Source organism: Chlamydotis macqueenii, chromosome Z (genome assembly GCF_036417535.1).
Source record: "Chlamydotis macqueenii isolate bChlMac1 chromosome Z, bChlMac1.mat, whole genome shotgun sequence".
In the NCBI taxonomy this organism is placed as follows: domain Eukaryota; kingdom Metazoa; phylum Chordata; class Aves; order Otidiformes; family Otididae; genus Chlamydotis; species Chlamydotis macqueenii.
This window is the reverse complement of record NC_141593.1, coordinates 75199172-75213883: the sequence shown is the minus strand read 5'-3', so window position 1 is coordinate 75213883 and position 14712 is coordinate 75199172. Positions and strand designations below refer to the sequence as shown.

Genomic DNA, 14712 nt, shown 5'->3' with positions numbered 1-14712 from the left:
AGTCTTTGTTTCTTTATATCCCTTTTGCAGTCTGTGCTACCAAAGGCCAAGGAATGTCTGTCTGGTTGCCTGTCTAGACTATGCCTAATCTCATGCTCTGCAAACATACCCAAGTGAGCTCTGAACTCGTCACATCCCAGAGTGATCGCCCTCACACGGCGCCCACCGTGCTCACGAGCGTGGCTGCTCCACCTCAGCAAAACAAGGTCTAGATAAATCTGCACTGTGGGGTTCATTACAAATGTATGCTAAAACCAGCAGCAAACATACCTAATAATAGGATGCATCTCACAGAATCACAGAATTATTATCAAGATTGGAAAAGACCTAAAAGATCATCCAGTCCAACCATCACCAATACTTCTCAGCTAAATCATATCCCTCAACACAACATCCAAACGTTTCTTGAACACCCCCATGGTCGGTGACTCCACCACCTCCCTGGGCAGTGCATTCCAGTGCCTGACTACCCTTTCCGAGAAGTAATATTTCCTAATGTCCAGCCTGAATCTCCCCTGGCGCAGCTTGAAACTATTGCCTCTAGTTCTATCACTGCCTACACGAGAGAAAAGGCCGACCCCTAGCTCACTACCTTATAGAGTGTTCTCAAATGGTCATAACATTTTACCTGTCTGCTAGGAACTATAATAATCAGCAGTGATTAAACAGTACCTTTAATAATTAGCTTGTGTATCGAGAAGAAACCTTATTGGGATAGCAAGATAGCCTCTGCTGTGAACTGAGCAGGGCTGAAATAAAAAGTTACTTCCAACAGGATCACAGATATCAAGAGAAAAGCCTGCTGTAATTGCTTTGTACTTGATAGTATAAGCAGGCCAGTAATACTGTGTCCATTTCCCCATTCTTAATTGCATTTCTTAATTTTTTTCAGACTGTATCCAGGTGCTTTTTTCCTGTCAGAGCATAGTCTGAATGCTCCCTTGAGGGCAAAGAGAGTCTCGCTAAAAGCACATTTTCAGCACGTACAGGAATTCAGTAATGGCTCATTTATTCTCTTCAAAAACTATGGTCAGAGGTCCTTAGATCCAATGCACTGCATCTGTGTATTATTATGGAGTATTATATTCACTGTGCTTCAGAATGTGTGGCATAAACACACATGCGTAACCACACCTTGCGAGAGCAGTTTCCTTCTTAGCTCTTCCACTCTGGAAGGAGATGCTTGTATTAACTGTTGCTATTTGAGTAGCAGACAAATTATTTGTTTAAATGATGCTTTGTCATCTGAAGAACCCAGAAAAAAAAGTCTTTGGTGAAGGTTGGCAATTGTTTATCACAGGTGAAAAAATTACACTCTTTTCTGCACGAAGTTCTCTATATGGGAAAGGCTAATTCAATCACCTGCAATGACACTATTTCATAGTCATTGGACATGCATTATTTTACAAAAAATTCCCTCATTTACTGAAAAAATTAGAAAGGTTCAGTTGTCTCAAAGATTACAAAACCTCATTTTATTCTTTTCCTTATAGCAAAATCAAAATTATATTTTATTTCACTTTTTTCCATTTAATAAAGTATTTTTTTTTAAACACAACAAACTATTTGCCAAAGTTTAAGTATTTGAACATCACTGTCCATTTTCATAGCAAGATATTTCACCTGGTTATGCTTATAAAAGAAAACTAATTTGGATATCACATTCCCATTTGAAATCCAGACTTGGCAACTGCAAATAAAAAAAAATTAAAACACATTTCTGTTTTTCCCAGCTTTACTCTGCATTTGACGGAGCACTGGGGATGCCAGTTGCATAGTTCAAATTGCCTCTTTCACCTCATCATATGACACTCCAACATTATTTGCAGTAAGTATTTCTTCAGGTCATGCCAGAGATAGGGGGTGCTCTACAAAACTGGTGAATTTTAAATGCATTAATACTAGAACAAAGAAAAAAGTCTCTTTATGGTATACATTCTTACCTGTCACACAGCAGTGTAGCATAGTCAAGACTCAGCTACATTTTCCCAATGCAGAGGAATATTTCTTTAGAAACTGAAGTACAATAAAGTTAAAAGACATTATTTTATTTATAAAAGATTTACCTAATAATTTACCAACATAATTTTTCATGTTTTCTAAACATATTAGAAACGAAATCCAATGCCAGTAGACATTTTGCCATTAAGGAAAAGGGTAGATAGAAATCACTTCAGGGAAGGAACGTGGAGTGAGAAAATGATGTAGAATCAGGAAGTGGATGTGGGGCATCATATCACAGTGCAGCATCTCTTATCTCTCAAAAGGCAGAAAAGTCAACTGAATGCATCTAGAACTACAGCCTGATAGAATCTATTCGTCTCCAGACTTATATTTTGAATCTCCAATATTTGCCACCTTTAAGCATTATTTGAGGATTAAAAACCATCTTTTCTTTCATCTTCAGGTTCACAAATACTTTTCCATTTTTGTAGTTCCTGAGCATCATTTATCTTCCATACTTCAGCAAAGGACTTCAGCTTTTTCCTGTGAGGGGAAACAAAAAAAAAAAAATCCCAAACCATCAAAATACAGACACATTTTTAAGTTAAGCACATCAAAACTTTGAAAGCCCTATCGTCATATGCAAAATTTTATACACTGTCAAAAATAACAGTTTGCATAGCTCAAAATGTTATGTGATCTTTAAACAATCAGTTAACATTTTCCAATATATGTATTCCAGCTCTAGGACAGTCAACAATTTAATTTTATAACTAACTTACAGCACTAGAAGCATTGACAAGATGAAAAAAAAAACCACTGAACAAGAGTACATCATTACAGGAAATAAATAGTATTGCTTTTTGCACCATTTAATTTTCAGTATTCAGTTCCTACAAATTTGCACCGTTAGAATCATAAAGAGATAACGCATTTTCAAAATACATGAGTACACACATCCTTCCTATTTTCTTTTTAATATTTTTTGATTTAAGAAGGACTCATAAGAGCTGTGACAAAAAACAACAAGACATTTAAAATGGGTCAACACACATTCCTAATGACAAAGATGTCAAGACTGGATAGAATTACCCAGTGGATTTTCTTAAAAAATATGAAAGTGACTTAAAAAAATAAGACAAGGCAGCTGGCCTGTGGGTATTGTGAGAGTACAAGTATACTGCTATGAACAGGTCTGAGTCTGATTCCCAAGATCCTGATTTATTTCCTGCCATAGATACACCATATTTGAATTTATTACTGTCTCTTTTGGGGAGAAGGTATAGATGAATACTTTGCCACATTGTGGCAATAAGTGAAAATAAATAGGAATATACAAAAGAAAATATTTCCATAATTACCTACATATGAGAACTGGAAAAATTCAGAATTACTTAATCCAATAATTTAGAACTGTGAAATCATCAGACACATTTGATTTTTTTTTTATTTTTCACTGACTTGAGCTGCAGGTTTACACAGATGACATTCCCTCCACAGTGTATGCAAGAGGTCCATAATGAAGGAATAATCTGGCACAGGTCAAACGTGATGAATTAGCAATTGCTGTGTCATGGATGTCCCTTGTCCCTGACTCCCTATGTAGCACTGTCTCTCATTATAGGGGGAGGCAGAAGTGTCAAACTTCAGATGGGGTAGGCTGGTCTGGCTGCAGTCTCAAGGTTGCCTTTACGCTACCAACTGCTGCCAGCATCAAGGGCCGCCTCCTCTGCTCATCCCCACCGTTTCCTTCTTCATGTAGTAATGCCTGTTCAGACATAACATCAGGAAATTGAACTTGGGTGATATCAATCGGAGAAAGGATGACTTTTTAGCTGGATCAGATCCCTGACCTGGCCTGTTTTGTGGTCATGCCAAAACCAGCCCTGGCATCACAGAAAAAAGGTCAGGGAGCATCCTCTCCAGCAGCAGCCTGCAGGAGATGGGGTTGGAGAAGCCTGCTCCAGTTGGTCCCTCCCAGATGCGTGCAGTTGTGCAGCTCAGGCAGCAGCAGTCTGCAGTGAAGTGTGCTGTTCTGAGGCTTCCAGCCTTACTGGTAAGTCAGGATAAAGGATTCATCACAGCTTTGGATTATGTATTTATTCTTTTTCACTTTAAGAATACAAGCAAATCACATCATGAAAGCTGAAATACAGATGGTAACTTACATATTCAAAAGCTGACAAATGGGACACAATTACTTCCCATAATTAAGACTGCCCAGTCAGCCCTCATTCTACCCCTCTATGGGCACTGTAAATCAGTTTATAATGACATCATTGCACACTATTTTTACTGCTCATAGGTTTTGTATGCAATTAACTCTTTTCAGCAATGGAGTCACGCTAGAACTCTATCTGTGCCCTGTCCAAGTAATACGCCAGTGTGATTTTCATAGAACAAGGAAGACAAACCAAAGGGACATACTATACTATTTTGCATCTTAATTTTATTACACAGTAACCCTGTCCTTCCAGCTCATACTCTTACCTTTCTAACCAACATTTTTTTTCTTGACTTTAGAACCCTATGTATCCTTTAACAACAGAGTTAAGACATTGCTAGCAAATTGTTCTTTTACTTTTGTCAATTATGGACTATTCTTTCCACTTAACATAAGCTACCACATTATTTTTCCCATAAACTGTCATGTATCTTCAACTGACAGTTTTTATTTTGCTTTCTTAAAAGGGGATAAAAACTGGTGTTAAGCGCTAAGCACTGTTAAGTTTCAAAAGGACTGCGTGCACCTACAAATACTTAGTACTTAAAATTTTAGGGGGGCAATCAAAATGGACAATAAATATTTATTTCTAAGTTAAACCAGAAGAAGAATATCCACATTCCCTTCTGCACTATAGAATGCAAATACAATTTCAAGGTCCAAATAATATACTTTCTAAATTAAATCTATTAATATTTTCACTATCACTGGTGAAAACAGAAGTAGATAATAGAAGATAGATATATTTTAAATTTGTCTTCCTGAGAACAGTGAAAATACATACCTGAAAGAATAAGTTTGATGGTATTTACCATAAGAAAATAAAAAATAGTTTATTCCTAATGTTAGCTCAATGTGCATTTAGTTTTTTCCAATCTTGTTTAAGATGGCTGCAATTAGCCTCTGACATAATAGCTAACCATAAAATGTAAAGCTTCGATTGAAACGGATAGCACAATTTCCTAAATATTTTTTTTCAAAGTTTTGTTTCACTGTCTCTTCCCTGAAGGGCAGGGAATTGTACACAACTGTACTGACCTTTTCATATTCACTATTGTCTCCAACTCCTTTGATTTGTGAGCTGCCTTCTTCAAGATTTCTTCAGGAATATCTGCCAGTTTGGCAACATTTAGCCCATAACTCCTTGCAGAGACTCCTTTAGTTATTTGATAAAGAAAAGTGATAAATTCAGGATTCTCTTCATCTTCAGATCCTAAAAAAATAAATAAAAAAAAAATAAAAAACTCCTCTATCATGTTAATAAAACGTAGTACACCAAAGACCAAAATGGCAAACACTGCGGTCTCATCATTCATGCTTCCTATGTGATTTATTCCACTGAAGAAATATGAAAGAAAAAGGTTTCCTTTATACCACACATTTTACCTACCCATTTACTATACTTTTACCTCTGTCTTATTATGCAGACTTGTGTGTGTGTAAAACTTTGAATCTTTGTATGTCAAATTGATTAGTTATGCTGTAACTGGGATATTGCATCTCACGTCTGCTGAGCAATAACAGAATAACAGAAGTGTCAGTAATCCCACAGTCAAGAAGACGATAACTAGAGGACAAGAAAAAGCTTGCTGCCTATGGGGATGATAGAAGCCATAGAAAAATGCTTAGGAAAAAACAAAGGTTAGGATGGTGGATCCTCCACTAGAGATTCTTTCTATTTCATGACAGTAAGATGTAAACATAAGACCCATCATTATAAATCTGATGACTCCTTCCTCTTTAGACACCTCTGCACAATCCATGTCTTGTGCAAAGAGAAGAAAAACTATGGCATGATTCACTGCCATTCATTCCTCTGTCTAAAAATGCAAGTTTTTGGAAACAATGGAAATTTTCATAAATGCTGATGACTCAAGCTGATTTGATCCAAGTGATTCAAGCCAAAAACTGGGGAAAAAAAGCCATAAAACTCATCCTAAATAAAACAATTAAAGTGTTAAGACAACAGCAGCTAAAGATACAGGAAGAGTGAGAAATACAGACATGTTGTTGCTCACAGGCTGTGGTACACCACTCATTGTGCTCGCTGTAGCAAAATAGTGAAGACTACATACGGTCTGAAGGTTCAGGTCAGCCAACATTGGAAGTAGAAATGCTGAAGCAGCACAGTGAAACATAAAGGTACACAACAGTTAAGGAATAGTTAGTACTGAATTATGATGTTATCAACAGATAACATCTCAATTGCCTGAGAGCATCCAGAGATCACCAGTTCGTTAATGAACTCTGTGAGAAAAGGACAGCCTCATGCTCAGGAGAGTGATGCTCTTAACCAGAAACAGCAGCATGCCTAGACAGTACTCACCTAAATACAACATCACGTTGAACTACTTGTGCTCAGAGTTAACACATATTTCAAGGACCCTTGCTTCTAATATTAAACAGAATACAAAAGCCAAAGTCTCCCTCCTCCAGCCAAACCCTGAATTTTTAAACTGACTCCCTGAAAAACATTTAAAAGTCATAGATGATATATTTACACATATTCTTTACTGCCAATATTAAAGTGCCCTGTCCCAATTAGTTTACAATGTAAGCAGATAATACAATATTAAAAATTAATCAGGGTGAAGGTTAATGGCAAATACCATGTCACTTCTTAAAAAAAGTTCTAGGAATGATTCAGGGAACAGGTCATTATAAGGCAAAGTGGGAAAACCACAATAAGAGCAGAATTAGAATCACAGAATCATAGAACACATACACCTGATTAAACCTGATACATCAATAAAAACAGTCAAAGCAGGTTGTGTGGAGGGAAAGCCTACATCACACATCTGTTGTAAGTTTGGAAGCCATGTAAGACAGATTCAGTGGACAAACCCTGTGTGGATTTTCAAGAGGCTTTTGACAAGAGTCCTGCATCAAATGCTCTTCTGAAAACTAAGCTGCCATAATCTAAAAGTAAGGTCTTTGCGTTTGTAAATAATTGGTTAGAAGACAGGACACAGATGGTAACAGTTATTTCTCGCCATGAAGGATGATCATCACTGCAGTTAAACAGAGCTGCTGAACATACCCATTATCAAATAAGAAAAAGGGCTAAGCAGTAAGCTGACAAACTTTAAGTAAAGTACTAATTCAAAGCAACAGTGACAAGAAGAAGAAGAAGAAGAAGAAGAAGAGGAAGAAGAAGAAGAAATGCTGTAAGTCTTCTGCCTGGTAGGAACAGAACTCAATGGGATTATGATAAGCAATCTACAATATTAGGCACGGCATAGAGAGGATGAACAGAGCTTATTCCTCAGCCTCTTCTAATTCAAGAACTGGGACCACTAAGTGAAGCTACTTGTTGTTTCAAAAGACTTTTACAACAAATAAGAGGAGGTGATGCTTCACACAATGCAGTGTTACAATTTTGGAGCTCCTTGACACAATAGGATGAAGATGTTAGAAGTCCACAAGGATACACAGGGAAACTAGACAACCTCCTTGAAAAGAAATCCACTGAAGATACTAAATACAGAAAACACATCTAGCTTTTGAAGCCCTCTAAATAGCAAATGTTTGCAGACAGTGAGATTTTTTAGAGACAGAGTTGCCATATGTTTGATCCCTAATCCTTCCTCCCTAATCCTTTGTATTTGGCTACTGTGAGAAGCTGGATAGTGGGCTGGATGAATCTTTTATCTGACCTAGCTCAGCCATCCTTACATTAAATGTGAAAGAGAAATGGTTGTTCAGTTTTCAAGCCCCCTGAAATGTCTGTATAGGGTGATACAAGTGACTTTGGATATTTTACTTTCATGGTGAGGTTTAAATTACCATAATGATTTTACAGGTTCTGCCAGAACCTCAGATGGATTTATACTATACCTTTTTGTTCAGCACTTTCCTCCTCATTCACCAAGAAAGCCATGTGGTAATTACCAACTTTTTCTGGATATACCTTCTCTAACTCACAAACTGAGGGATAGTGAGTGACAAATAGTGTCAGTGACTCCACCTACAACAATGAAACAGACACATATAAAGGTTTGGCTTTAAATTTTTTTTTACACGCAGCAGCATAGCACTGGTAGCCTTTATCCACACCCCTTAGCTCTGAGTTTAGATATGCCGCATCTCTACAAGGAAATACACGCTATGTCAAAGTCAGCCTACCATAGCACAGGCTGAAAAAGCATTCACAAGCATGCGTCAGATCGAACACTTACATCTCTAATAAAGTGTTCAAGCGTAGCATAAGCAATAGCAATTCCATCATGTGTGCTAGTTCCTCTTCCCAATTCATCCAGAATTACTAGTGATCTTGAAGTTGCTTTTCTTATTATCTCCGCAGTATCCGTCAGCTCTTCCATAAAGGTACTTCGGCCTTTATAAATGTTGTCTGCTGCGCCCATTCTGCATCAGGATACAAAACAGATCAATTTATTAAGTTCAAATAAATGTCAAATAATGCTGGAAAAAAAAAATCACAATAATGAAACCATGTTGTTATAAATCTCTTGTTGCTGCTCCAAGCAGAGCAGAAGAACCCAGCCAGAACACTCACCTTCCAGAACAAGCTACTGCTCAGGGAAAAAAAGCAACAACAGCACATGGTGCAGATGTGAGGGTACTCTAAAATACTGAAAGGTCCAGGGGGAGCAACTCGTGGAACAATCATTAAAGAAGGGCTTGCATGCATGCCCCAAGACAACAGAGTATACAGACCCTTTGGGCACCTGGGGAAGGGTAGACTGTAGGGACAGCAGAGATTTTTTTTTTTTTTTTCTGGGGCATCACTAATTTAGTCCCAAGGTAAATCCATAGACAGAAATCACAGTATTCCATGTCAATTAGAGGAATCAAGTGAAAAAGAGGAGGTAGACAAGGGGCTACAATTCTTCCATCTTGACAAACTGTACAAGGTGGCCTGCTCTTCCCTTAAAAAGGATCCTGGGAATTTAGACCAGTCAGCTCACTAAAAGGATTCCAGCAAGGGTAGCTGTGAAAATGAATTTTACTTTTTTGTTTTAGATTGAACATTTAATTTGTATATCTTTTAAATGCTAACAACATCTGAAAGTATCAGATACTAGAATTTCCATGTAAAGACAGACTGGACACTCATGTGACCAGGTTATTTGCCCATCCAAACAGATACAGCAGTTAGCTCCTTCAGGCAGTAACAAGGTAATAATTATTTAGCTTAATTACACAGGTACACAATCTTACTAGCTTGCTTAAATATTATTTTAAGAGAAAGATTTCTCTCCTCATCCTTTTACACAATTGTCCTTTAACTTACTGGCCTCCATGCAGGTAAGTTTCTCTTTGCTCCACACACATACATGTGCACGCACAAATACAAGTTTCATACAAGACTTTCAGAACTTTTTCAGATTCACAGAATCATAGAATCACAGAATGGTTTGGGTTGGAAGGGACCTCTAAAGGCCATCTAGTCCGACTCCCCCGGCAATGAGCAGTGACATCTCCAACCAGAGCAGAGCCGCTCAGAGCCTCATCCAACCTGGCCTTGAACGTTTCCAGGGATGGGGGTATGAAACCTTCAGTCCTCAAATTCTATTTCCAATTGTGAAACTGCAGTTTTCATCTCAGAAATCTGTTGGTAATTCACCCTGTTTTTCTCTTCTTCTGCAGCTTTTCTTACTTACTCAAGTAATACACTTTCTACCTGGAAAAAAAGAACATTCCCTTTTCCATACATGCTTTTCAATTATATTAACTGCATTACAATAACACTTCTGAGATAGGATATCATCAGCAAGACACTGAGTAGGTCTGTAAAAAAGGGGTACCTTAACACTCATCAGCCAATGCTACAGTTACACACAAGCCACACTGATTTAAGGAAAACTGACTCATGGGCTTAGCATATCACATTTTCAGATATAACAGCCGGCCACAACAGTATTTGAAGCCAGTCAAAACCTTTGAAGAGACTCCCAATACAGCTTTTTTTTCTCTCAGTCTTTTGCTGCATCTCTTTCTAAGATAATTGCTTCTGTTGCCTACAGAAACACTAGCAAAGTATTAATCATTTTATGAGGAACTTATGCTTGTCAGGAGTAATTGACTACCAACACCAAAACCTAGCAGGCTGAACATAGTACAGTCATGATTTCTACATATTTTCTGGTTCCTGCCCTGGAAATTTTGCTTGGTGGCACGCATAACTTCACAATACACCAATCTTCACTTATAAATGAACTCATTTGGGTCGGAGGTGGGCATTATAATAAAATGAGCAAAGTGAGTGTTTTTATTTCATGACTGTGTGCTTACATGCACACACAGTAGGTATACTCCCCCGTACTCCAAAAGAAAGGTGATTTTGCATGCCAGCTAATTAAACTTTGCATTAATTTAACTGAATTATAATTCAGAGTATTGAGACATAGTGAAATTAACATTTTATTAAATAATTTACTCCTGTGATCCATTTCAGTGCTGGGTTAAGAACTACAAACATATTATTGAATTTCTCACAGTGCCCCCAACACGCCCCAGCACCTGTCCTATTTTGGTTCAGCCATCGTGTACTCCTGTAAAATCAAACAATCCCCCTTTATTGCAATACTGCACAGACCTACAGAGAACAATATAAATTAGATCTATCTTAAACACTATTAACTACAAATAAGTTCATCAGAATGAGAAATACTTTTTATGTCCAAATAATCTCTGGGTCATAATGGACAACTTTAACCTTAGCTTCCAACCCTAGGATTATTAGTAGTACTACTTTATCATTTCTATTTGGCTTTTCATTACAGAGACAGCATCTAACAGGCTGTCTGTTCTGCACCCATGACGATTACACTAAGAGTTCTCAGTTCTATTTATCTCTTGGATTGCATCATTTCCTTAGAGCCCTCAAAATCATTTAGTCATTTTGTATCTTATTTGCATTCACAAAAATAATTTTCAAGATACAAACAGAAGTATTATCTTTCTCTTGTTGTTAACAACAGCTGCAAAATAAGCCTGCTTTTTCAGCATCTGAAAACATTCAAATTCAACTCACGTTTATCTACAGATTAAGAAAACCCAACATATATTTTTAAATGACAAAGAAACTCCTAAATGTCGTCCTTTGAAAATGGATAAGATTGTTCGTTCTGCCTCTGCCCTTGACACCAGAAGACCATATTAGTTTTTTAAACTTAAGTGACAGCCAATATTGTCCTGGAAACAAGAAAGAATAACTATTTTAATGTGAATTATTTCATTTATAAAACTTAACAGTTAATATGCAGCAAGACATTGCTATCTGTATGCTGATACAATAAACTTTGAGTGACTAGACCTATTGCTTAAACAATTCTTTTTCTTCAAGTCTAAAGTAGCTGAAATAAATCCCACTAAACTTCTACAAGATTCAGTTGCTTTGAATTTACATTTTAATGTAGCTTGCCTCCTAAATGTTTTTACACATCAAAACATTAACGTTTTTCCTATAATATTCAATAGAATCCAAATGATTTACCACTGTTAGCAGCTACTCTATAGGTAATACCTGGATGCTATCCCTATGAATTGTTAGGGTAAAAATGGCAGAAGAAATGTTACAGATACTCATCTTAGCCTTAATGTTTTCAGCACTTAGATAACCTTTTGTCTGCTTGTTTGTTTTTTTACACAGTCCTAATAAAGTCTCCAAGACTCACTGTCTCTCGAAAGCTGCCTACAATGGGATCAGATATTTTTCTAAGTTTTATCTGTACAGAAAAAATAACTACTTGATTACATTTCAATGCTGCATTTATCACTATGGTAAGTGAATACAGTGAATAAAGTGAAATATGTGAAGAGGATGAGTCATCCCTGAGTGATGCAGACATGTTATGCACTACCCAAATCCTTTTCTTCCCTCTATTAGAAAGGAAAAAAACCCACAAACCCAAAGTGCCCAGGAAATAAGGTTACGACAGAATAAGACCATCATAAAAGCAAAGCATCAAAGGAAGAACAATACCACCCAACCTCACCAGCACTATTCCTCTATTTGTTAAAACACCAGCTGCTGGAAGTAATGACACAGTTAATAAAAAAACTTCAATTTCTGCTATGGAATTTCTAATGTCTATGTTCAGAAAGATTACTGCATTCTGCCCGTGAGGAGTGCACAGACATCCAGTGTAAAGAGTGCCTCTTTAGTGCTGGCAAGAGATCCATCACTCCTCAGCAAATGCAATTTGGCTGGAAACCACTTGTTATAATGCCTCTTTGACAGTCAACCAAATTTCATAAAATTAAAAGCTCTTTATCTTATAATGTTCAAGACATTTATTATGTAAAGAAAAAAAAAAAAAAAGAGGAGGCATTTCTTTTCAATGCTAGGTTTCAAGTGCTAAAGATTCCTGTCTATAACCCAGACAAAAACAACAGGGAGGCAATGTTTTAGTAAATTAATTTTTGGAGGATGTTAGATGATGTGCAGCAGTAGCTAGCTTTACGTGCTTACTACATGCTTAACCTGTGTGCAATCCCTTAGAGAAAAAAGATACAGATCTCCTTATTCTGCAGTAGCAGGACTCAAATGGCTGTTTTCTTAACCTGCCCTCCTGAGTTAATACGTGCACACAGCACTGACCTCTTCCAATGCAAGTGCTCATGATCCTAGGAAGTTATCCTACAATATTTTGTCCTACGAGGCTCTATAAATGTTGAGAATTTTTTTTAATAGAAGCTATGATATCACTCAGAAATCACTAGAATTAAACAGCATAGCCTTTTTCCTTGCATCTCAAGAATTTTTATGTAGTCATTATCCATTTAAACGTGCTCTCAACAGGCACAGACTAATATTGCTAAACTGTGAGGCCCCGAAAGTTATCTCAAAGTCTGGTGCTTTTAAGCTTTTGATCAGCTAGACATATCTGTGCACTTTGACAGCCATCAATGAAAAATTTGTATGGAAGGAGAAAATTTAAATTGAGACCACTGAGGTCTTGTTGGAGTTCCCTTCTCTCAGCATGCGGTTATTACTGCTCTCAAAAAAACCAAAATGTCCTGGAGAACAATAGACTTGCAGATTACTAACAGTGGCATAAAACAAAAGAATAATCCAATATACTGTTTTGGAGCAGAGCAGAGAGGTCCCCAGAGAACTGCAGCTGCTCTGTGCTAGCAGTACAGGGGTGAAAGTGACAATATGTAGCTTAAAACACAAATTACCCTAGTATGGCAGAATGCAGTGAAAAAAATTAATTTCCCAAGCAGAAAAGTGGATCAAAAATCCAGAAGCTTCTAATTAAGGCTTCTTCCATGCCATCTTTTTAAAAAAAAGTTATCCAACATGTTGTTAGTTGGTTTTGTTTTAAAATTAAGAGCACAGTGTGGACCACAGGCATTTTATTATTCTTATACGTTAGTGTGAATTCCCGATACTGCTTGTTAAAATGACCAAGCAGCCCAAGAGCTCCCAGGGGTAACAAAAAGCAACTACACAGCATTAATGAATCCTAGAAAACAAGACTGCAAAGCATTCCCTAAAGTCTTGTTTTCACATAGTTGTCAACATCCTGATGCTATTTATTAATTCCTAGTTTACGAAATACTTAATGCTGAAAAAACCCTTAAATTAAATTTAAGATTTTCCATCTTGTTTTAGAAACATGCACTTAACTTTAAAAGTTCGTCTAAAATACTTACTGGAGAAATGAAACCTAGTGCCTGTTACAGAAGAATAAACCTAATTACTACAGAGTCTCTACACACTGTCTTTGCAGTTTTCAAGGGAAAATATTCATGTTTCCAGCCATGGTTTGCCTTCCCAGGGATCAGAATTGACGTCAGACTTCATTTCAGAATGTACTCATAGTCAAATCATTTATTCATCAAGAACAAATAACATAAAAAGAACACTACTCTTTTCTCTGATAATATCTTAAATGTAAGGTGTAGAATACCATTCCCTCAACAACCACAACAAAGACATTCCTTCTGTGATTCAAAGACACTGAGAAAAACACAAATAAAATAATCCATAATGTGACTTCACAATTCCACTCACTTCTTACACAAAGCCCTTCAAAACGTCATTTCAAAGATCACTGTACTTGAACAAGAATGATTTAAATTAAAATAAGTAGTTTACAGAAAGAAAGGATTAGATGGGGTCTTGCCTTACAATTTATCCCTGTTCTCACATGGAACTCTTCCCTACAACATGTTTTTGATCAACACTGTATAGTTAGTATTTTTTGTAAAATATATCGTAACCACTGTTTTGTATCCTTTTATGTTTTGCAGAAAACACTCTTCCCAGCTGAAGTTTCATGTGGTCTCTGCAGAAAACATATGGTTGCAAAAGTGTAAGTGTTAACTGAAGATGATGTTTTTGAGAAACTTGATATTGATCTTGACATGAATGGAAGAACACAAGTGCAACTTCATTTCAACACCAAGGTAAATCTTCTCCCATCGAACCGGATTATTTGTTTTCTATTAGGCACCTAGCAAACAACACTTGCTGAGACTCCACAGGTTAAAAATTAAAAATAGTTTGCAAATTGGTCTGGCAAGAAAATGAAAACAGGCATGCTAAATGGAAGACTGGCAGACTGACT

The 14712-nt window shown here is 36.9% G+C and overlaps 1 protein-coding gene across 3 annotated transcripts in view; it reads right to left on the bottom strand.

The window, feature by feature from the left end:
* Positions 1–1460: 1460 nt before the first annotated feature.
* Positions 1461–14712, bottom strand: part of MSH3 (mutS homolog 3) — a 118128-nt gene continuing 104876 nt past the window's right edge. For all 3 annotated transcript variants that reach the window (XM_086769898.1, XM_086769896.1, XM_086769897.1), the window contains 4 exons: positions 8347–8533; positions 8006–8135; positions 5207–5381; positions 1461–2487 (listed from right to left, as the gene is read on the bottom strand). In XM_086769898.1, coding sequence (XP_086626024.1) covers positions 2379–2487; positions 5207–5381; positions 8006–8135; positions 8347–8533 — 601 coding nt within the window. In that variant the 3' untranslated portion in view covers positions 1461–2378. The remainder of the gene's footprint in view (positions 2488–5206; positions 5382–8005; positions 8136–8346; positions 8534–14712) is intronic.